The sequence below is a fragment of the Neodiprion lecontei genome, chromosome 7 (genome assembly GCF_021901455.1).
Source record: "Neodiprion lecontei isolate iyNeoLeco1 chromosome 7, iyNeoLeco1.1, whole genome shotgun sequence".
NCBI classification, from domain to species: domain Eukaryota; kingdom Metazoa; phylum Arthropoda; class Insecta; order Hymenoptera; family Diprionidae; genus Neodiprion; species Neodiprion lecontei.
This window is the reverse complement of record NC_060266.1, coordinates 26695591-26719410: the sequence shown is the minus strand read 5'-3', so window position 1 is coordinate 26719410 and position 23820 is coordinate 26695591. Positions and strand designations below refer to the sequence as shown.

Genomic DNA, 23820 nt, shown 5'->3' with positions numbered 1-23820 from the left:
CTACGGGCGGGTCTAAGCGTGTACATCATAACGATGTACATTGATGAATATAATTCTGGAGGAGGAGAAGGGGGACAATAATGTCGCGGAGATAATTTTCAATTGGTCGCAACGTTAATATTATACTTGGCATTATACCTATTCAAATTAACTGTCGATACAGCGGCACTCGCAAGGCACGTACCCGATCCGTACGAATAATGTATATAATATGAAGAGAGAAGTCTCGGGAATGGCGAAGGAGGGGCTAATCCCGAGGACAAAAGTTTTACGAACTATCAATTTGCTTGCTTGCAAAAATGACGAATGAAACGAAATACAACGTTCGGAGATTGCCCGCGGTATGCCTGTGTACGTGGGTATAATAATATTATTATGTAGACGTGGAGGTACGGGTACCAAATGAATATAGGTATATTACATCTGACTGTGTGACCAAGTGCATACGTACATACCTACCTACCGTGTATGTACACCGCGACGCAACGTTTATCGGCGGGTGCTGTACAACGCGAGCTCATTGTTTGCTGCGGCGAGTGCAAATGGTGGCGTTGGTGGGGCGAGATGGGATGGGGAGAAACGGAGAAGAAAAGTAGAGGAGTGAAGAGGAGAGGAGATGGCGAGAGAGAGAGAGAGCGAGAGAGAGAGAGAGAGAGAGAGAGAGAGAGAGAGAGAGAGAGAGAGAGAGAGTGAGGGAGAATATTTCAGGATGCGATTACGACTTTTCTTGGTAGGGCGTCCAATCAGCAGTTATTTTTATAATGGCCGCCGTACCAGCCAACGGTGGCCATTGCATGCATCTTCGAACTCGCCAAAGTATGTCCTTTGCTCATAGAGTAATGCACCGCAGCGTGTGCTCCATACCTTAACGCGGTTCGCTCCTCTGGCAAACGTTGTACCGGATCGTACCTGCACCGTTGCAGCCTGCGTGGGTCTCTTTCGGCAAGTGCCCAGTGACGCTGGGTACTGCAGGGGATGAACCACTCAATCGTATTTTACCGTCTGTCGACGATTAAACTTCTTTCGAGACACTATTTTTCGTTGGCAATATACACATCGGGGATAGGATAACGTGCTTTCGTTTATTTCAAGGAATACTGCGGAAAACGAGACATCCCTGCTTCATCGATATTGTTTTGTAATAACTCTCATGTCAAGAATTACGATGCCAGTAATTGAAGTCAACAGACCTATAAACGCGGATGATGTTTCTTATGACCAATATCCATGCAGGTCCAATGACGCGCCAGCGTTGAAACGGCATTTGTTCCTCTGCATCATTGCACCCCTGCGCTCGAATATTTTTTAGCTGGCTCGACTGAAATAGTCAAGATTCTTTTGTAACCGGACGATTCGGAGGTTCATCGGGAGTGTCGAATCTTTGGACTCCATTTTTTCTTGTGTTTTTTGTTTCGCAAGTCTCGTACAAGTCGCCCGACGTGTTCCTTTCTGGCGGAACAATCGCGCTGGAGGAAAAGGTGCGGAGAGAGAGGGTTGAGACGAAGGCCGAAAGCTTGCTCGTAACGTCGTGCGATTTCTTACGCTATTTATTTCGCACGGTTTTTTCCCCCCTTTATTTCTTATTTTTCTCCATTACTCTTTTTTGAATCTTTTGGGACGTACTGTTCTCGTTTTTTCTCTTGGTCCCTTTGCACCGTCTCTCCTCGCAGGCGGTGGGAGGGTAATTGGTATACGAAACAAAATGTTGCATTTTATGGGTTATTGTGATGGGCGACTCGGAGAGGAGTGTCCAATCTAATAATCGTCGGTTATGCTGGAAGCCTTTATTACCGAGACACACTCGCATATCGGAACACGGATTTGCGAGTTTGGGTCGCTGCGTACGTGTGCTGTGCCTCGTCGTCGTGTGTGGTGTGTATTATGCGTTGTGTGCGAGCGTTGCGCAGCGTGCGGGGCATCCGCTGTGTGCAAAGTCGAACGCCAAGGGCCGCCCCCCTCGATCCTCCGGCAACTAGCTCCAGCCTCAACACACCGTCAGAGAACGAAACAACTTTTCCCAGAATCTCGCGTGACGACCGGTGAATCTGCTCGATAAACCTCAGAGATCCTAACGATCCTAATAATCCGTATACTTTGCTACTTTAATACTTTAATAACTCTCGCCAAGAGTCCGAAAAGGATGGACCTTTCCTGCATATCGAACTCTCCGCAATATTCCCGCATTCGCCACACCATTCCGCATTTCCATTTTATTTCTTTCCTCGGCCCTTCTCCTTTTTCGATTAATTTTTTTTTTTTTTTTCTTCATTCATTACCCCTACCTTTTTTCCATGTTACCGAAATTCAAAGTAACGGATAGTGCCACCAAGCTAGCGATGCGCCAAAGCGGTATATACCGTAATAACAGCACTACACACACGAGGGATCTGGGCCTCCGGGTCGAAGGAGCTTTCGGCGTTAGCAGAACGATCAACAGCGTAGGACCGTGACTACTTGTTAGACTAGACGGTAGTTTCATACGCTATGTGAATCGCGTGCCGCATAGGTGATTTTGGTAATATACCGGTCAATGCGGGTCGCATTCACTCCGCGAGAAAATTAGACTGGTCGACGTCGAGCAAACAAGGTGTAAAACGATGGAATGGGAGTTCGCGCAGAGCGGGAAACACAGAAGCTGGGTGCCCTCGATACGGGAGGGGTGCACTCGGGCGTTTGAAGGAAAGAAATGAGCTGGTAAACATAGACTTATACAGAGAGGGGGTAAGAGAGAGAGAGAGAAGGTCAAGAGAGGTAGGTGGAGTTGAGTTGAAGTTTCGTATGAAATACACGTGACGTTTACTACCTTACCGGCTGGCCCACAAAGACGCAAACGTATTATAAATAGATCTCCTTCGGGCGCGAGAAAAGGTAACGATAGAAGAGAGAAACGGCGGAGAGATGGCGTAGAAAGAGAGAGAGGAATGCAAAACCTCGGCTGAAGAGAGGCGGCAACGGGAGGGACGAAGAGGAGGATGCCGGGCGCGGCGCTACAATCCGCGGGTTTATAATCTTGTTAGGATTTCGTGGAATTATTGCTGAGATTTACGATCCGTCGACCGAGTTACACTCACTTTCAGCGACACTCCTGGCGATGAGCTTTCCGCCACCTCCGCGGCCCAGCGTGCATCTGCAATACGATATTATCGATCTCACGAAGACGACGGACAAAGAATAAGCGACAAAGAAAACTTTGGGCTATCAAGCACCCTGGCAAAGTCGTCGCGCGTGAAGCGTATAGTTGGCAAACGAGATACGTGAATAGCCGAGGGACAAAATCAGATCAGAACGGAAGTCCATGAACTTACTAGGTTTGCAAGATTGTCAGATACTTGTTTGATAATCGTTGACAGTGGATGTTTGGCAGCAAGTGTCGCGAGTCGCGCGAGAATCGGTTTCTCTTTGTCGCGTGGTCGACGTCAACGGGATGCTGCTCGAGAGTTTTTATCCGCGCGAAGACACGTGTCGCGAGGCGTGTTACACAGGCACACTGACGCGCAGGAAGAGAGCGTGCAGGTCCGGGCGAGAGTACCGAGTGACTCTTCTCGGAGGTCCGGAGGATTCACCTTAAACCGTGGGATGTAGCTGATACGCACGCCTTGACGGCAACGGAGCGCGTGGCAATCAAAAGGCCATTCGACGTCACATCAAAGCATCGCCACACTGTCGACAGTCTGTAGGATTCGTCGTGGGCCGCAACAGACCCGCGTCATCCGAAATCGGGACGCGGGTATAGAGAATTACGCGGAGAGGGGGAGGAATGAGAGAAAGAAACGTTGAACAACCCGAAGGGTGCAGGAGAGCCATGGCGGGATAGTGCTCGAGCGAATCAAACACCCTCGTAAAATCTATCAAAGCCGCAAGAGCATTACGCCGGTTTATCGCTCGCGTGATATTATTTCCAAACTTTATCACCGTCTCTATAACTCGCGTAAGATCCGCCGTTGTGTTCCACGGTGCCAGTTAAAGGTTAAGAGCGTCTCGTCGTTATTCGTACGCGACGGCGTCTCGTCTCCTCGACCCAGCCGACCACCCATGTCGACGGATTTCAAGCCTAGCTTGAAATTATTCAGCAGGAGCCACGCCCTGGTGAAGATTATGGATGTGATCGTGTTTTGTCTATTTCACCCCGCACGTATGTCCCCGAAGACCGGAGTCACACTTGGGGCTAAGTTGCGGGAACGAAACCCCGTTCAACTGGTGCTACCACCGCAGCCACTCCGGAGAGGGTGCCGCGGGCTCATCCATATTGGAACGTTTTGTTTTCCGAGATTATAACTCGGCTGGATCACGGAGCACACCCACGCTCAACATATACGATCCTAGATAGATCTGGGTGTACCGGGAACAGATGGGTCAGCCTACGGATAAACGAGATACAATTATTTGATTCAAAATTAACGAGTACCTGCGGCAAGGATCTAGGGCTTGGGGGTTGCGCCACATGATATTGGTGGTGGTGGTATTTTCGCCTGGCTGGACTTGTAACCAGTAGGTGCACGCTGAACACACCGGAAGCCTCTGCGCATTGCGGACGATTATTCTTGAAACCAATCATCTGCAGTAAAACATAGCGAATCAAACATGCATTGCTTCTAAAAGGGTGAATCACGATGAAAAACTTTAGTATGTACAACGCAGGGTTTCTAGTTGATGTGTGTATGTTTGCAATTTGAATTTTTTGTAGGTGAAATAAAATATCTCATTTTCGGAATTGTAACGTGCCCTCTTGAATTGAATTCACAGCTTGGGCTGAATCATGATTTGAATGAATTGTAAAAAGCTTTGATACTCCGTTTCTCACGGTAAGCTGTGATATGGGAAGAGTGAAGAGATTTGAAGATCAATACATGATAAATAGAAAAGAAAAACAGGGGCAAAACAGAAAACCACGCCGATGGCTGTGGGAGCATAGGAGAGAGATTCTTGGAAATCGACAACTTCCGGTGTGGCTTTTGGACGGCGTCGACTCTGCGACCCAAATCTCTACAACAGCGCAGCGCGGCGCACAGAGCTCCACGGATTGGTCAACTGTAATGAACCACCAGACGGCAAATATGCCTCTAAAGATTTTACAATTTTAATAAGTCAAGTATTTTCACTTGAATTCCGGAGAAGTCTTCACTACAGGGTACTACGATAAGATTTTTGGTTTTCACATGTGACCGTTCTGCCAGGGTCTTCGGTATTTAGTTATTCCCTCCTTCTTTATTTCCTCGCTATTCTTCCGATTGAGGTAATTTACCACTTCGGAACGCGAATGTAAATGTTGGAGATAATGGAGGGAAAAAGGTGGTGCGGGTGGTAGGGAGGCATAAGGCTTAGCAGTGAAACTGTGGCAAGTTGTGGCGCGAATTAGCGAGGTAGCGGACCACGACTGGATGGAATCTTTCAACTTTCAGTCGACTGCCAAATACCACCAAAGCAAACACGACGGTATATAAAGAGTGTGAGTCAGGTGTAACTGGACAGCCGGCGGCACCTTTCTGGAGATTCGGCAGAACGCTTCGGCCGGCGACTTAACATATCACGGGCTTCGCGAACCTGTATCGGTATGTCGGGGATGAGGTTCGGTATATTGTTTACAAGCATAATTAATTACCAAATCGCTTTTCTGTCGCAAGCGCACAGAAGGTGTTTCGTACGTTCGAGCGTAACTCCACCGGAATAAAATCAAGCTGGTACCAACGTTCCGAAACTTGGTTTACAGCGATGCGACACCATTGCGTTACGCAACAAGTTGTACGCAGTGTCGTATTAATGAATCAACGGCACTTGAAAATTGTTGACATTTCGTTGATTCACCGTTTAGTACATTTCACTATATAATGAACACGATGCCGATAGACGAGACATGTACGTCCGATTTTGGCCAAAACATTTTTATCTAGACACGATTTCCGTTCTCTACAAATTTTCCGCTTAGATAAATACTAAGAACACAGATATCCTCGGCATCGTGACGGTGAACCGAACCTGTGGAAAATTCATCTGTAACCTGTGAGAATTTCCTCGTGAGTTCTCGACTGGCGGCCGCTCGGATGTCTGGTGGAGAATGGCTAATACAAGAGCAGGAAATCTATGTATCAGGACGTGTCCACCGGGTGATAAATAACAGTGTGTTGGAAATAATATCTCGACTTGATGTAACTAACCGTATGGGATTTGGATGGAAGAAATGAGGTGTGTTAAATTTTCTGAAAAAAGGTATGCGACCGTTGTGACAGGCGTGAGAAGACGAAAGTGTAACCTACAGTTAGATCAAAGTAAGAACAACAAAGTCGGGATGCCGTCGTTTCTCGAGAGCGGGAGGCGTGGAGGAGGAAACCGGCGGGATGGAGGCTGATGCCGGTAGGAGCATAGAGAATAATGTGCAGAGCGCGAGAGCCGAAGAGGTCCGGAGGGGGATCCCGTCAAACTTACCACGCGCAATACAAAGTTTACTCAATTAATTTACTCCTTGACAGTTTACCCGTACCAACCCTCCGCGGCTTGTCGTGAATAAGGGAGTCGGAAGGATAAGTGGCTCCTGGAGTAAACCTGCCAGTTGCCACGCTTTTCACCGTGTAGAAGCCGTGTCGACTGTAGAGCAGAGAGACACGAAGGGAACTGGCAAGAATTCGACAATTACGTGACTCGGGCGTAACTGATGATCACCACCGGCAGCGGTATAAGTATACCGCCTTCCTTCGCGCGGAGACAGCCAGAATGTGCAGCATCATTCGGCTAACTGGTTTTCGCGTCTTCCCGCCAATGATCCCGGCCCACGTGCCACCATCTGCTGCAACGAGCCGAAGTGCAGCAGTGTCCACGGTACATCCAGCCCTGACGGTGTCCATTTACCTCGTCCAACATTCGAACCCCTCACAAATTTTTTTCTTCAATTTTTGCTGATTTGCATTTTCTTGCTGATTTTCACAGTCAAATCTTCTTCCCAAGACTAGATACAGTACGGTATACATATTTAGGATATCTACGATAAAGTCCGGCGTCTTCGGGAATTTTTCGATAACACCGTCTCGTCACAATACGAAATGTATGTGACACGTCCACGGTATTTGGACGCAGTTACCGAAGACCATCCGTATGATACGAACCTGGCGGTTCTTGTATCGAAACCCATCATCCCCGGATTGTAAGATTGGCAAGTTTTACACAGCGAGAAAAATAACGAGAAGCATTATGTCTACCTAGACCTGCAACGGTCTCCAGATGAAGTTTATGCGGCTCGCTAAAAGTGGTACCTACCTATAGTCTTTCATGCATACTAGATGATTGTGTGTTTATGTGTGAATGTGTGTAGGTATAGTGTCGGACGAAGCCTTCTCCGAGACCTCCGTAATCCTGACATAATCCTGGTTTAAGGTCCTCTAAAGCCAGCGGGTGGGCCGGGTCCATCCCGAGTCCGGTCTGGCCCCCGGTTTTTAAGTTCTCAAGGTAACCCCGAGAGCAAATTCGCTTTCTCTAATTCCGGGAAAAATTCTGAAAATGGTTTACGAGCGATCGGTCAAAGCCTCGTCATGCACAATGACTCTACGACCAAGTTACACCTCGAACCATCCAGCCTTACACCAAAACTGGAGAATAAACCGGGAAGAATTTATTTTATGAACGTATTCGAATATTTACGAGGACCTCCCAAATGCTTCACAACATTGATCCAATATAGAACGACCCCGTAACTTCATAATGTAATAAATATCTGCTCGTTCTGACCAAGGTTATTTTGATTCTCGCTGAGTTGGCGTATGTACGACACCGGCAGCAATTTAACGGCCAGAATCCCCGGCCTAGGCTTATAACCCCTGCTTCCGCGGCAGATTGTCCGAACGTTTTATTCCACTCGGTCGAGTAAACCTTAACTTGGATAAATCAACACGTTGGCAAAGAAACGAATAAACGAACAAATGAATATTTTTTCGACATGGTAGACGTCGAGGACTGTGGATGGCTGCGGTAAGTGTTATACCTGTATTGGGTGCACCATGGTTGCTCGTTGATCAATCATTGTGATTGGGATCGGGTTCAAGGTTTCAGCCTTAGGTTGCAGTATCCGCCTCCGTAAAATTTGGATGACATTGTTAGATGGCACGGAGTGAAATTTTCGGTCCCTTTCACTGTTCACGGAGGGGGATCAAAGTCGTTCCGGCCGGTAATTTCATCCCGATTCAATTTTACAATATTACTGTTTCAACGCGACTTAAATTTTTTAGAGAGCATCGCTATCACTTTCTCCCATTGCCAAGACGAGAGTCCGTGGACTCGGAGGGCGAGCCCGAATATGAAAGGCTATCGCACTAAATTAAGAATCTTGGCACGCGAGAGCAGCGAATGGATGCGTTACGGGATACGTAGATGCAGACGGGCATCCGCTCGCATATGTACCGATGGCGTAGATACTGTATATATATATATATATATATATATATATATATATATATATATATATATATATATATATATATATATACATATGTATACCTACGCTCGTTTCCCTACAGGTCAGAAGTGATTTTAATTTACTCGGGAGTCTTTATAGTCGCTCCATTGCCGCCGCTGCCGCCGCGACCCCCCTCCCCTTACCGAATCCCCTTTAGACCCTTCAACTGGCCCACTTCTCATTTCCGGGAAATGTATTAGAAAAATATAATAATTTTAATACTTATTAGGTGATGAACTTTGGCTAGGTCAAACGCGACTGCACAGCGATCCCGGAAACTATTTCTGGACGACAATCTGCCGTAAACCGAAGTAGCTGACAAGTTGGTTTGCATGCAGTACCTACATCTACAGCGTTGCATGGGATTTGAGTATCAGAGGAATTGACCCGCCATTATTCGTTGGTTAAAACGATTCACCATAGATACAATAGGTGTGTAATGTCTGTAATTCGTAACTACGACCGATCGCCAGTTGGTGGCGCAAGTTTTCGGTAAGATTCGACAATTCAGGGTACGGACGAGAAATAAACCGTCGGAATATAAAATTTGACGGATATTTTGAGCCACGGTGTAGCATTTGATGTCTTTTCTGTATTATAAATAACCAAGCCAAGTTTATCTATACGTAATATGTACAATCATTCGTGTCGCGATGTCCTGTCAAAACTCGAAATGACTGTCGAGAGTTACTTTTACGAGATCCAGCGTTCAAGTCCTGATTTCTTAAAGATATTCACCCTGCGCCGAGACGTGCGAGGCACCTGCATTACGTGTGTAGGTGTACGACCGTAGCATAACTCGGACCGGACGATCCATGAGCAAAGTGGTGTCGTGCTAGGAGCTAGTTAGTAGGCAGCGTACGTGCCTTTTAGAACAAAACACGGAATAATAACGAAAATGAAACGCTTATTGCCCGAAGCAAATCACGCGACGCCTTTTGTTGCAGTAGCGACTGGGAAACGTTTCTTATTGCAAAACGAGTCACCGCAAGCTCCCGATCGTCTAGGCGCGAGGTCGCGTAAAAGTTATACCCCGCCGCGCGACGTTCAAAGGCGGGATGCACGTAGGGTTGGAACGGGATTTGAGAGATGCGAGGAAAAGCGCGGGGAGGCATATTGCCTATACCTAACCTACATATGCATGTACCTGTCGGCTGGTGTCGTTGTGAGAATTCCCCTTACATATGCAGGCTGCCGTGCGGAATATACCGTCGGACATTAAATAGAAATACATTTCACCGTGGCTATACGTATACCCGTGCGTATGCGCGACGAGTGGGATCCTACATGTAACACGCGGCTGAGCGAGAGGTCAATACTTGTATACGTTTGGCGCACGCACCGACTTCTTGTTCACATGTGTGTTGAGGAAACGTTCATGGCTAAAACACGTGTTCACAACTTTGCCGCGATGCCGTGGCGTGTATGTAGGTACGGGAGGAGGTAGTACTCGTGTGCCGTCGTATGGAACACGCCGTGCGGGCTCGCGCGCGCTACTCGCGGAGGAATCGCGGTATCACGATCGTCGAGGAAAGAGAGAAGATCGTTATATTTTGTGCTCTCGGATCTAACGTCACCGGGTAGCAGAGCAAGAACGCAGTGTACGCTGATGATCGCTGGGCGTTACATGTCCATTTTCATCTCTTCGTGCTGTTCCATGGTCTCATGGCCTCTTCGTACATAGTGTAATAAATTGCGACAGGTTACTCATATTGGAATTGTTGAACAGGAACGGAAAGGTATAACAGATGCCACTGGTATGATTTGCGTTGGCAATTGAAACTCGTTCGCGGCTCAGGAGATATAAAAAAAAAAAGGGTAAAGGAAAGAGATGATGCAGAGCGGCAACGGGGGGAAAAGAAGAAGAATAAGAAAAAAGAGAAGGAGAAAAAGAAGCAAGACAATGAGACTGTACTGCGAGAGATGGTGAAATTTGCATATTAAATGGCTGGAGATTTATAACATTTGGTCAGAAGAGATGGTGTAGGACTATCTGCCTGTCCCTAATAAATAAACTGCCCGCAAATATACTTACTCCGCGAATCGTTTCCTCAGGGTCAAAACATTTCAAAGATCCGATCATGTAGAACCGTAGACGTTAACGGATAGCGAAATGAAACTCGCCCTGTAAAATCGCTCTTAGCCCAATATAATATCGATAATGCTCCACCAGATGTGGCGAATCACAGGTGAACGTGCTTTTATGCCTTGCAGATAGAGAGGAAAAAAACAAACTCCAGGCGAATAACAATTTCAACATCTAGTTTTTCCACCGGACGGTTTCATTGATTGAAAGATGATTGAGCAACGGGGTTTCCCTTCACGATGTTACAAAGAAAAAAGTCAGGCCTGCCCGATCCTTATACTCGTAGAATTCAAACCATACCGAGGGCCGTGAGGAGTGAACGCGAGTGCGTTGGATAACACGTCGGATTGTATGAAAAGGGATACCCGAGGGTGAAAATAGTCAAGGGTAACGAACGAGGAAGAAAAGGGATGAGTGGTGATAACAAACACAAATTGGTGGTGTCTGGACTAATAGGCTGCAGAGGTAGGTGATGAATGGTCGTTTACTCACACATCCGTATACCTACCACTGCCCTCGCGTACACTACACGAATGTATAGATACACGCGCGCATGATGGACATCCACACATTGACGCATAGGCCGCAAGTAGGTATACTTCGATCGTTGGTTCAACGGCATGCGAGCATTGAGGTGTTATGTGTAACGTAGTGGTGTTGAATTATTGTGCGTGGGCTCGACGCCGGCACAATAACTGACCCCCACGGGGGGCCCCATCGTCGCTCGGACCCAACACAGGCTCGATTCCTCGCGTGGGATGGAGAAGAGAGATGCTTTTGCACAATGATTTCAATCCCCGGTATCAAGTGATTGCACCCCGTTCCCGATTCAACCTGGCGTGTAACAATGTCTCTCATACCTGTACACGTCGGGCGTTCAATTGAAAAGTAATGCGCCAGCGTCCGGCACGTAAAGGGAATTCGTGCCACAGATGAAAAAGGTATTAGAAAATGGAAGCTGTAAGAGATGGACTTTCTTTCTCTTATTCAAACCGGTCGCAGAAACTTTAACAATTCCGGTACATAATCCAGCATAACGCATCTACGGTTTATTATACACGTATACGTAGTACGTGTGCTCGCGCCATATATTTAGTTATCGTCAAGCCGGTAGAAGAATGATCTTGAACCGTGAAAGACACGCGTCGTGTTGATCTAAACCTCTATAATTATTGCCGGGGAGGTTAGAGACAATAATAGCATCATCTCCGACTCGGAGTTGGAGCCCAAGAGGGCGGGAGAGGAGGCAGGGTGAAGAAGACAGAGAGAAGTTGGACGGCGGGGAAAGGAAGGACGGGAGGGAAGAGGCTTGACACATCTCCAAGCGGTTGATTGATGGACGAGTCCGCCATGTTTATAATTAGAGGCCTCGCGTTTCCGGTCTGTCGCTAACGCATTTGCTAAGACTGTTTCTTAGCCATTCACAGGGTACGTGTATTCAATACCCCATCGAACGTGTCCCAACTACCTATAAACATATGTACGCTCAATATGATGTACCACCGCGGATATGCGGCGAGCTCTTTTTCCTTCCGCTCTCCTTTCTTCCGCTTATCCAATGCGCCGGTTGCCTTCCGACTCGTGATTTTTTACACGACGACACGCACGAAGATGAAGAAAGCGTTACGGATCGCAAGCAGAATTCTGTACCGTGCAAGAGGTGTGGATTAGGAAAAGTTTTACCGTATGACCGGTTTCGCGGTAATATTTGCGATAAATGCGTAGGTGTGTTCCTCACGGAGTTTGCCGTTGAATCAGACGAGCGACTTTGGCACCCGGCGCGTTGAGAGTACAAACGTTGCATAATATCATCTGGCTTATAGTCGAACCTTTTGCGATCATGCAGCGCGAGGCTCGCCTCGCCAGGAATTAATAGAATAAATATTAGCTCTGGTGATCAACGATTGACGTACATTCAAGGCTCAAATTATTCATTCAAAGCAAACAAACGCGACGTATATCCCCGCGGCCATATTGTCTCCAAGTCGTAGTAATTTCAGTCGCTGTGACAACGACGATCAAGCGATGGTAGGGTAGCCTTGGAAATTGCACGAGAACAGTCGTGGCAATTTGTCACATTTTCAACAAGAATTAAATCAAGTTCCAAGGGTTACCGAAAGGTACGGCACTGCCGAGCGGATCGGCGTAGAGTGCGACGTTCAAAAAATAGACACGGCAGACCAGCTGACGACGCACCCCTATAGCGTCCTGTAAAAAAAGCAGCGAAGCGAAGAGCTGGTGATAAGGTGGAAGCTGTTTTGAGCGAACCAAGAGACACGGACACGTGTTTCATTTCCGTAGCCCGCATCGCGCCGTTTCCCGTGCACGTGGACGCTGTGGACCACATCCTCAGGTGGCACGGGGAATGCCAACTGTCAGAACCGAACGGACCGCGAAGACGCGCTTGGGTACGCCAATCGTTATCTAACGTAATTGCAAACTTGTATCATAAACTCACCGCGTTTTTGCATGTAGCTGAAAAGATCGTCCAAGAATTCCTTGCGTTTCGGGTCATCGTTGATCTCGTACAGCTAAAAAATAAGGAAAATCAATGTTTCGTGTGAATTGCAAATATGGCCAATCAATCTTAATTGCCCGTGCTCCGTTGCATGTATTACGTCTAACGATGATGGGATAACGCGTATTACACGCGAGGCCGCGCTATTTCGAGATACTGCAGGCAGTTTGAATTACAGCAAAATATACATGGCACAATATGCTACCGGGGATGAAAGTCGAGTATTTCGAATATCCACCGCGGTATCTGCTCATTGTATGTAAATTTTCATTACAACTGATCCCTGACCATCGACGCGTTTAGACACCCGATTTGGAAAAATACCGGCGATATAGGTAAACGCGAAAGTAAAACAATAATAACTAGTCGTTATATCTACGTCATAACGTACCTAATACTTGTTACCATATATCAGAGTCAGTCCGTCGAGGCGAGGGCCAGATATCAGACTATACAGATTTTCAAAGGTAATAGCATAGAAGAGTGGTATACGTTAAAATAAAATATTTTTTTCACCCACAACCGTGTCGATTACACACTGACTTTAGGCTCCCCTTTCGAAAATTCAGCACCTACCGCTACTGCTATTTTCTTTTTACTCTCGAAGCAATTATTATCGGAGCTACCCTGTATGGAAGAGAGAGAGAGAGAGAGAGAGAGAGAGAGAGAGAGAGAGAAGGTAGGAAGGAAGGAGCTTTACTCAACCACGGGGTAAGAAGACCCACTCGAAGAGGCGTACGAGCCGGACGCATGGTGGCCGAGCCATGGACAGATTACTTAGCCCGCGTTATTAATGATTCCGTTTAACCCGCCGCTAACCCCTTCTCTTCCTTTCGACCAAACGAAACTAAGCCCCTTCGGGCAAACAGAACGCATTATCATATTTGTTATGTACGATGTGCTATATCTAATTCGAAAGCTTTTAATTGCTTTTATAATACGGAGGGAGGCAGGAGAGGGCAGCTCTCCTTCCTTCGTAGATCTGCCCACGATAATTTATACTTAACACGTCGCAGTGCAGTCCGAGACAACCGCGTCGTCGCACCCGTACCTCTGCTAAGGGACCCCTAGAGGGGACTGTTATTAATTTATTATAGCCATTTGCGAACAACGTATGTACCTAACACTTGCATCGTTTGACCCAGTGCCTTTTAAATGATTACTTCTCCTGTTCTATTGTATCCGTTCTCTGCCTGAAGATGGTACCTTATACACATAATTAGTCGTCCCGATACCGCAGGTGTGCAGCTGATCGAACGCAGCTTGACAAACATTTCATACCGTTCTCGGTACGCGTCGCACCAGATTTACGTATCCTATCAACAAAATAGAAAGTATTGTAAAGGAGCTGGTAAAATACCTTGAACTTGGCGACCAAGAACAGCTTCCGCAAACTTGAAACTAATCAGTACCTATACCCAGAATTACTAGGACGGAAGAGATGAAGTTTTCTTGCGATACATCCCGCCGTTCCTGCATCGAATGTTTTAGAGACCCACCCCCGGCGTCTTCCATTTCGGCAAAGCTTCAGTATAATGTATATGGGTCATTCCGATGTGTCTGGATGTGCCCGATACAATATGTGACCCCTGTTACAGATACCTACTTAAACGTACCGACCTCGCAGTCCTGGTGTCCGCCTACCAACCACGAGCAGTCAACCGATACAGTTCATTTCGCGAGCGGAGTATTTCTCAAAATCATTTTGTAGCATTTTCTTGCGCTTTTGTTTTTCGTTGTTTCTCTCCACTGTTTCGTTTTTCTTTCCTCCGTAGCACAGAGAAACTCGTTAGAGACGGCACCGACACAACATACTCACGGAGAACAGATGGAAGGTGTTTGTGTGTGTGTGTGTGTGCGTGCGTGCGTGCGTGCGTGCGTGCGTGCGTGCGTGCGCGTGTGTGTGTGTGTGTGTGTGTGTGTGTGTGTGTGTGTGTGTGTGTGTGTGTGTGTGTGCGCGCGCGAGAGAGAGAGGGAGAGAGATAGAAGTTGAACCAGAGTATTGATTGATCTACCGTTAAGTAGAGACTGACTGACGAGCCTCTGATGCGTTGGAGAAGGGAAAGGAGAAGATGAAGGTGGCAAGGGGTAAGAGGTGAGAGGCAAGAATGAATAAGGGAGTCGGGAGTCGGGAGTCCGGGAGAATGAGACAAACGAGATAAATGAGAACGGAATTCGCTCTCCAAGATTCGTTTGCTCCATTCCCAACGAGACTCCACCCTTCCGGCGTTTTCGGTCTTAGCTTTCCTATTCCGTAGACTCAAAGGTTCGCGCCCTTGCGCGATAGACGATCAGGGACGAGCTGTCGGGTAATCACCTCACCTCACCTCACCTCACCTCAGATCACCTCACCTCACCTCACCTCACCTCACCTCACCTCACCTCACCTCACCTCACCTCACCTAACCTCGCCTCGCCTCGCCGCGACGCGACGAGTCCTTTTCAATGTTTACTAACGGCATGCGTTCATCGCTTTCGGATCCCCTCGCAAGTACCATCATTGTTAGATGCATGGATGCGCATTAAATTAGGCATGCATACCTATCAAACTTGCACTGCCTATCCACCCGTACATGCGAGCAACGCCTCGCGGCAGACGTACGTGAGAATCGACCTTGCCGCGTGCATCCTATAATACAGGCATGCGTGCGCACACTTGTGAAACAGCCATCTTATCACTTTCTGTTCCCCGGCTTCTAACCCCGTACCTTTTTGCAACACGTCGCTAGGTTTAACGACCAATAATTATCGATGCTCGGCTTTTTCTCGGCAAAGAGATTGCGATAGCGAAGACCTGGGTATACTCTTCCTGCCTAGCGTTGATAATTCACCGAGATAACCAACAGTTTAACTACGGAAACTTGCCGTATCTGGCAAATTGTAGAAGCGCCGAAGTACACGCGTCGTATCCAATGGCAGAGTAGACTACTTGCAAAAGTTAAAGGTGTAGCCTGGCGAAAAATATACTCAAAGGTCTAACGAGGATGGCACGAAGATCTTATTCGATACGAATAGAAGAGTTAAAATAACAACAACAACAACAACGAGAGTGCCGATAACGCGAGGACCGTGGTAATAATGAAGTAAAATTTCCAACCCACTGCCCCCTTGTAAAACCCTGACCGAGCGATCCTTGTTTTCTTATTGCGTTAATTATGTAATTGGTTGTATGCACGAGTACTTCTATACGAGCGCGAGGGGTGAGGTAGGCAGGCAGACAGGCCGACTGTACGCACCTACACTATTCGCTGAATCGCTCCTTCGCCGAGTGCACAAGCTGCAGCCTCGAGTCAACTTCCGGTAGTAAAGTTTTTAAGGGCAAGCCTTCGCAACGCGTGACTTACATTAACGCCGCTCCCGCGCCACCTATACCCGTACTAACCCAAGAGTTGCAAGATTTACCCGGGATAAGATACATACTCGCGAAATTGCACCCCTTTGTATATACGCAAAAAATCGTTCTTCGACCTTTCACATCATCGTTTGGACTCCGTACTCGACGGAGTCGTATCGGTCATAGCTCTGAAATGCCAGCCGCGCTAGATGGAAAACGGTATCGGTAAGACAAGAGGAGCAAACGAGATTTATTTTCAGAAAATTTACCGGTACAGTGCTTGGCATGAAGCATCTTTCTAGGTACCGAGAAGTGGGTAAGCGACGCGCAGTTACGGTGCATCTTCGAAGATCCAACGTTATCATGTACCTACGCGGGGTAGAATAATGGCGCCAGAACTCCGCCGTTATAACGTGCTTCTAGCCGCGCGACGTGCAGGTATTTAAGTATCACAGATACCGAAGGCAATTATAATTATTATGACGTAAGTGCAGGACGGCCGTTACGGTCCTATAAAATCTCCATACCAGCTATCAATGCGCGGACGCGACGCACGGTTGCGGTAACGATTTCGCCTGGGTTCGCCATTTGCCGGGACGATGTATTCTTTATACCTTGGCGGTACGCGTATTGTGTGTGCGAGCGTGTGCGTGCGTCAGCGCGCGCGCCCGTATGCATATGCGTAGCAAATACAATGGGTAGGTAGGTACATCGATGCAAAATGGAATCTCGTCGCAGTTATGAAAATGCTGACGACATATTTTGCATGGAAAAATTATATAAATTTGAGATGACGCCCATCAAGGACAATGAATATCAACTAAGGACAAGTTATCCCAACGCGGAATAATGACGCAGTTTCAACTACTACAATTCGTGCCGTTTATTTGTACGCGGACGATCGAAGAACGACCACGGTCGAGGACGAGGACGAGTGCAGTACTCAATGCTTTCCGTCCGCCTATTCCTTGGACCGAATCAATCAGCTTTATTCGTCCGATATCGGCTTTCGGATAAAGATAAATCCTCTTCTAATCTGATGAGGTCTTTCCCACTTGTCCACAATTCCCTTTTCTTGGCCAAAACCGCGTGTAACACTTAACAAGCTCTACGCCAGATTGATCCTACGTTTTTGTTACTTGTCCGAAAGGCCCTTAAAGTGAGATATCCATTTGCTCCTCGTTCTTGTATGATTTTAAACACCAGCCTAATTTTCCAGCCATCTGGAATAACTGCGGCAAATCCACAGTGGTACAACTTGTGGAATAACTCGCGTGGTTTCAATGATTAGACCTTTATGCGCTACCGGAATTGCAACAAAATGATTCGCGCTGAGGATGCAGAGAAGAGAGAACTTTGTGAAGAATGACTGTCGTTTATCTTTGATAACAAGTCTGATTTATCGCCGAGTCTCGCATACAAATAGACATAGATACGGCATGTGATATTTATAACTGCTTTTTCTTGTCTATTCTGTCTTTCGTCCTAATGAGGACTCTACGACATCTCATCCCACCGTTGCAACTTGTATGAGAGTGACAATCTTGTGGCTTTTGGTGTCGATGCACACCGACGTCTTTCGTTAACAATTGTTACGAAAGGCGATACTGGTAAAGGAGCGCGTGTGCGGTTGATAAGGAGAAACAAGATGCGAACACCAAATACCGATCGGACACAGAAATAAAATGTGCTCGCGATATTAGTGGCACGGACGTGAGGCAGCGTCTCATTTCCACTTGTTCTTAACCAGTTTGGCTATATCGCTCTGTCGAGGACGGATGTAGAGAAATTTTATACCCGTAGCTGGAAATATTAAATTGCACCTAAAAGTCACGTTTCATGTTGGCCGCCTATAATAACCTTTGAGGACTTTTTCATACCTCTTTGCTCTTGCCCGAACCTGCCCCTCAGTCATCTACAGAGGCATTTAAAAAACGTTTTATTACTTTTTTCGATATTTTTCCCTTCGCTCGCGGTGGGCGGGCAATCTCGCGCGGCACGTACCGCGCACGTAACCTCCCGGTCTATACGTAAACGTTCGAACAATGTCAACCTATTGCTGTCGCTCAATTCTATCTACGTTCATTTGAAACTTTGATAAGATAAAAGCAAATCCTGACCGACGCGACGACGAAGAGACAGTCGAGTGAGATAGCGCGCGGTAAGAGGTAAGAGGTAAGAGGTAAGTTCAGCTTTCAGCGGTAAGTTTTGAGTGGTGAAATGAAAAATTACGAGACAACCGACATGCCCCGCTTGTACGCGCGTACGTATGGGTGTTTCACCGCAAGCTATTATAGGCACCACGCGCATACGCGATGGTCGGTAGGTATATTCGCCAGGGACGGCGGAGAAACTGCACCGCAGCGGCGAACGAATACCTATCACACCGTCACACCCCCACGCAACGGACACATTGTAGCGAGGCTTTTGATTGCAACGCTTGGCCCGGCCGACGACTGCAACTGCCTTGACTCACTCTGCCCATCCGTTCTTTTATTATTTATGATTTGATTTATTATAATCGAACCTCGGGACTCATTTGATCCGCACCGGCGTAACTCTACCACTGTACGTATACCCCTCCTCGATATTCTCACCTCAGACTCGTTCCCTCTCTATCCCTCGGCTAGGTTTCAGCGTCTTCTGCGACGCGGTATGGTTATAACGTGTATACGTATACGTAGACGTGCACGCACGCACGCATCGCCAAGGGCCGTTGTTGTGTACGCGGACGTGGATCCGTGATTATAATAAAACCTGCAAAGGACTCGGGCAGAGCCACTTAGAAGTCGTATTTTATGTTGAGCCTTGCCACATTAATTGATCCCAACACCTTGACCGGTGGGACTCCACCTGTATACGTAACACACAAGCACAACGCGTCTGCTATAACGAATGAAAACGACATAACGCCCGTACGACTATCACAGTCTGCCCGGCGAAATGTGACGACGAGCACAGCAAAGAGTCGATATATCGTATTTCTTTCGATCGGATCATATCGACGATGAAATCTTATGTGGGAGAATCGGTGTTCCGCACTGGAGAGGGATTGAGATACTTTGTAAACGAGCGCGAAATGATTGTCCGTAAGATGTGCATAATTTATGAATGGTAAGGCGATAACTCGGCTGCAGTTGTAGGCAATTAGACTTGGAATTTTCGTATCAATCTTAGCCGCATCGTACAATGATCCTGAGTACCCGCTGAACGGAACACAGTTAGCACTTGTTTAGAAGAGGGTTATTATATATTAGTCGGTGTTAAGAGCTGTTCGTCTCGATAGCCGTAGTAGGTGGTGCTGGCGGTGGTGGTGGTGGTGGTGGTGGTTACTCGACAAACAGAACCGCTGCTGTAGGGACAGAGCTGCGAGGTCGCCGTCCACATAGCGTTGCCTTGTAAACAGGCGCTAACTAAGAGACTTCTAAGAGAGTTGAGATTATACACGGGTCTGCAATATATCTTCCACCTTCGTTTCCACGTTTCTTCGTTTCTCTCCTATATCCGATTCACTCTACGTCCCGTCCCGTTCAATTCCTTTGTCGTTCGACCTTTGTTCTACGGTCCGAACGATCTTCTCCCGTTAGGTACGTATCCCCAATTGAGCATCGGGAGGGATCCGTTTGCGCTTGGAGGAGATGCTCGATGAACGATGATATCAAGATTCAAATAACATCATGATCAGGAAGCGACTCTCCGGATCCCAACTGACCGGGTGTCAATGAAGAGCGAAAGAGTCGTGCTTGAATTGATGCCGAAAAGTTTCACGAATGGATGCGATACAAGTCGCCGGCCGAATGTGTCGCCTTTGTCGTATTGATCCAAGGTAGCCCGATCGATTGGTAGGGGGCATATTGTACGAAATCAAAGGACAGGGAGATCTCACGGGAAAAACAACGGTTGGCTTGTCGAGGACAATCATAGTTAGCTGGGCTGCATGGCGGGGGGGGGGGCATGGGAAGTCGTGACGAGGAGTCAATCACGGACAGAGAGAAATCCAGAAAGTTTTCTCATTCTCTTATTAACAAGGAAGCGAAACAAATCGCACCAGCCTGCTAATCGTGCTGGTACACAAGACCGAACCCGACCGTCGACGGTTCGACGCGACTTCTCGACTCGACATAACCGACTCCTCGAATCGCTCGATCCTTGTCTTCGGAGCGTTTCCGAACACTACAGACAACTAAATGTATCACTCGATGCCGTCTTCACTTACTATTGAGATTCAATGAATTTTCCTCCGACAGTTCCGGGCATGTAGCGAGAGACCGCACGGCAGAGAGTGGGGAGTAAGGATTTTTTCCCAAGAATTTTTTAGTATTGAAACTGATTGCGAGATACGTTTCAAACGATATTTTTGGAGATTTTACGATCTTGGGTACTTGATAGATCATTTATCGGCGTACATTTGGCTAGGTATGACGTACGTTGGTCCTAAAACGCGTATAAAATTCCCAGGGTGCCCGATTACGGTCGATTTCTTCAACAAACTAACAAGGTACCGGGTACCCACCTCCTACACCCTTTGGTTCGGTAAACAACAAGTTTACGGCCTTTCGACCTGTAGCAAGAAGGCACAGCAGCAATAAAAATTATTAATACATTGTTTTAACTGAATCATGCGTACACGTTGGTTGAATACGTAGCGTGAACGGAAAGAACACGCTAAGAACTGGGAAATCTGATCGAAGCCACGCGTGATGTGAGGAGCATCGAAACGAAATGGTGAAAATTGAAAACCTCGAGGATAAAAGTGTTTCGGCGAGCCCTCCGTGGCAGAGTTTTTCTTTTCGTCTACGACCTCGCGTGGAAATAGTTGAAAATGATTTTAACCGGCAAATTTGTGCATAGGTAGCTAAAGAGTAAATAAAGCAAAGTAAAATAAAACGGCGGCCCCTAAAGAAAGCCTCCTATAATGAGCGGCGGCGGGCAGATTATCGCGCGTTAAACTTTTATAGACCTGATTTTCATTTATATGTTAAACACGCTATAACTCCAACTGGCCCCGTGTGTCGGCGGGCCTTGCCGAGGTGGATGTGCCGAGGAGACGGGGTAGGAGGGGGTTTATTAGATTTTATTCCTAACAGATGAGCGCCGCGGACGATATTATAAAACGATCGTCAGATATTCTTGGGCCCTTAAGGCCCCTAAGGACCCGCAGGACCGAGGATCTCTTTAACTAATCGCTTTCTATGGTTATTAAAGTGCGGTGTAGGCTGCGATCGAACGATCACTTTTAGAATATGACGATTCTTCTAGCCCGTTCACCCGGTTTGCTTCTCCAGCTTTCGTCGCGGTCGCCGCTTGTACACACACGTTTGCGCATGCATCTCGCAATACCGCCAGGGGATCGGACTTGTTTGCGGCTTTAATATAGTCTGACCGTATGTACGAAACGTATTACGCACACTCGGCCCACCCAAAAAATCGACATTCTTCATTTTGAACCATGGAAGGTCTCCAAAGAATCGCCGCGTAATGGGTGTATGAAATACAGGTAGGTGATAGAGATGAAAAGTTATCGCCTCAAGTCTGAATATTTTACAGGAACAATTGACATTTTAAACGGGAAACAGAGAAAAGTTATTCGAACGATCATGATTACATTCTTTCCACGAGTGCTCTACTTGGCCCCGGTCTCCCCTACGATTCGACGGTTGTACGAAATAAAATTTCCACAGAGAAAGAGCATATATCATACGGGCCCTTTTCTCGTACACATTTCATCCTATATACTGCAGTTATACGGAATGATTATCCTGTACAGAGTCATCCTACAGAAAATATCGAGCCTGACCATTTCATCAAAATAGCGCGTTCTCATCAAAAAAGAATCCGAATTCCCCATACGATCAATTCAACGGATTGCAGTTCTACAAAAAATTGAACACGTAACGGACCATTTCTAAAGAGATCCGTTCTTCAGAATATCAATTTGTTGGAAAATATCCTGGTATAGGTGCTTTGTACGGAAAATATATACTAAATAAAAGATTCTACAGAATATGGATTTAACTTAACGCCAGGACAATCGTGTAGAGGTCAGTTACACAGAATACAAATCTTGCGGTAATTATTTTGCTGTTACAAAAAACTTAGTTCATTCGTGCACTGTAAAAAACGATGGTGGAAAAAATCTCCCTAACTGAGCCGATATATATTACTAGGTACAGAATAATTCAAAATGCACTCGCTAGAATCGGTTCGGTGTTGAATCTATATTCTGTACACCTGTACTATCGTTACCGGATTGCGATTTCACATTTTAGTTCACTGCGATCCTCCCGCACTTCGTTGGGTACTTTTCCACTCCCGACCCCCGTGCCAACCCTGTGCCCTGCAGAGAGCAGGAAAGGAGAGGGGGCCCGTGTTAACTATACGATTTCCCCTCCTGTCCGCCATAAAGCGTGCAGTTAAGCGGAGTCCAGTGTAGAACAATTTTTCTTCGGAAGATATTACGTCAAATATTCCAAGTACGATATTTTCTGTAGAATGACTGTCTAGGATTTAAATTCTGTAGAACTGCCGTATACAATAGAAAAAATTTCTGTATAACAGCCCCATTCTCTAATTTACTTACGAAAGACTTTGAACCGTAATTCATTGCTTGATAAAGAAAATCATTAACTTTGTGTCAACAGACATCTATTTGTTAAGCATAAAAGCTAATGGGCTTCTGCTGATCAGGCACGAATAACTTTTTTCCCAAGCGATCAATGGATAGGGATATCCAAGAGCGATACCATAGTGTACCCAGCATCCTTATGAATTTGGAGTAAAATTCGTCGCTTAGAAAACAGAATTATTCATACTTATTTGATTGGAAAACGTCACTTGTTCCTGTTTTATTCGAGTAGAAAATTTTTTCAACGCAGTCATTTCGATCGTGTCAAACTACAGTTTTAGGTAGTGAGAGCTTAAAATAAGAGAATGGATTTTTTTGGGTCGGTATAATGTGTAAATTAATGAACGTACACACATTATACGAGGTCTTTCAGAATTATTCGTATGTGGTTAGGTTGGTGTGTGCTTAATGTATTCGGCTATAGGTGCGTTCGAAGTAGGCACTCCAATCACTCGGAACGCTCAAATCTAGTTATAAATATCAGATTCGTACTAGATCTGAGCGCTATGAGTGATTGGAGTGCATAATCCGAATGCGTCTATACTTATCTGAATATGTGGGGAACGTCAATGGAAGCATTTCCTCGCCGCGATAACACGACTCGAGTAAAAAATCGTTTTCCTACAACTAGCCGCAACTTGTTTAGTTTCGTTATGCAGCCCAACTCCACTTTGTACATCCGATAAAAAAAGTGTCCGCCATTTTTATTCATTCATTCTCAGTTTTTAGCTTCTCACCGCACGCGGTAGATACGAAGGTATGTAGATCAGAAGTTGGTATAACCTTCCCTCCGCGCCACTTCAGCCCTGACCGGCTGAGG

General features: G+C 46.6%; 1 protein-coding gene across 5 annotated transcripts in view; it reads right to left on the bottom strand.

Moving 5' to 3' along the window:
• LOC107225440 (protein dead ringer) overlaps positions 1 to 23820 on the bottom strand; it is a 91485-nt gene that overhangs the window by 14962 nt on the left and 52703 nt on the right. For all 5 annotated transcript variants that reach the window (XM_046744559.1, XM_046744560.1, XM_046744561.1 and 2 more), the window contains one exon: positions 12982 to 13054. In XM_046744559.1, the coding sequence (XP_046600515.1) occupies positions 12982 to 13054 (73 nt within the window). The remainder of the gene's footprint in view (positions 1 to 12981; positions 13055 to 23820) is intronic.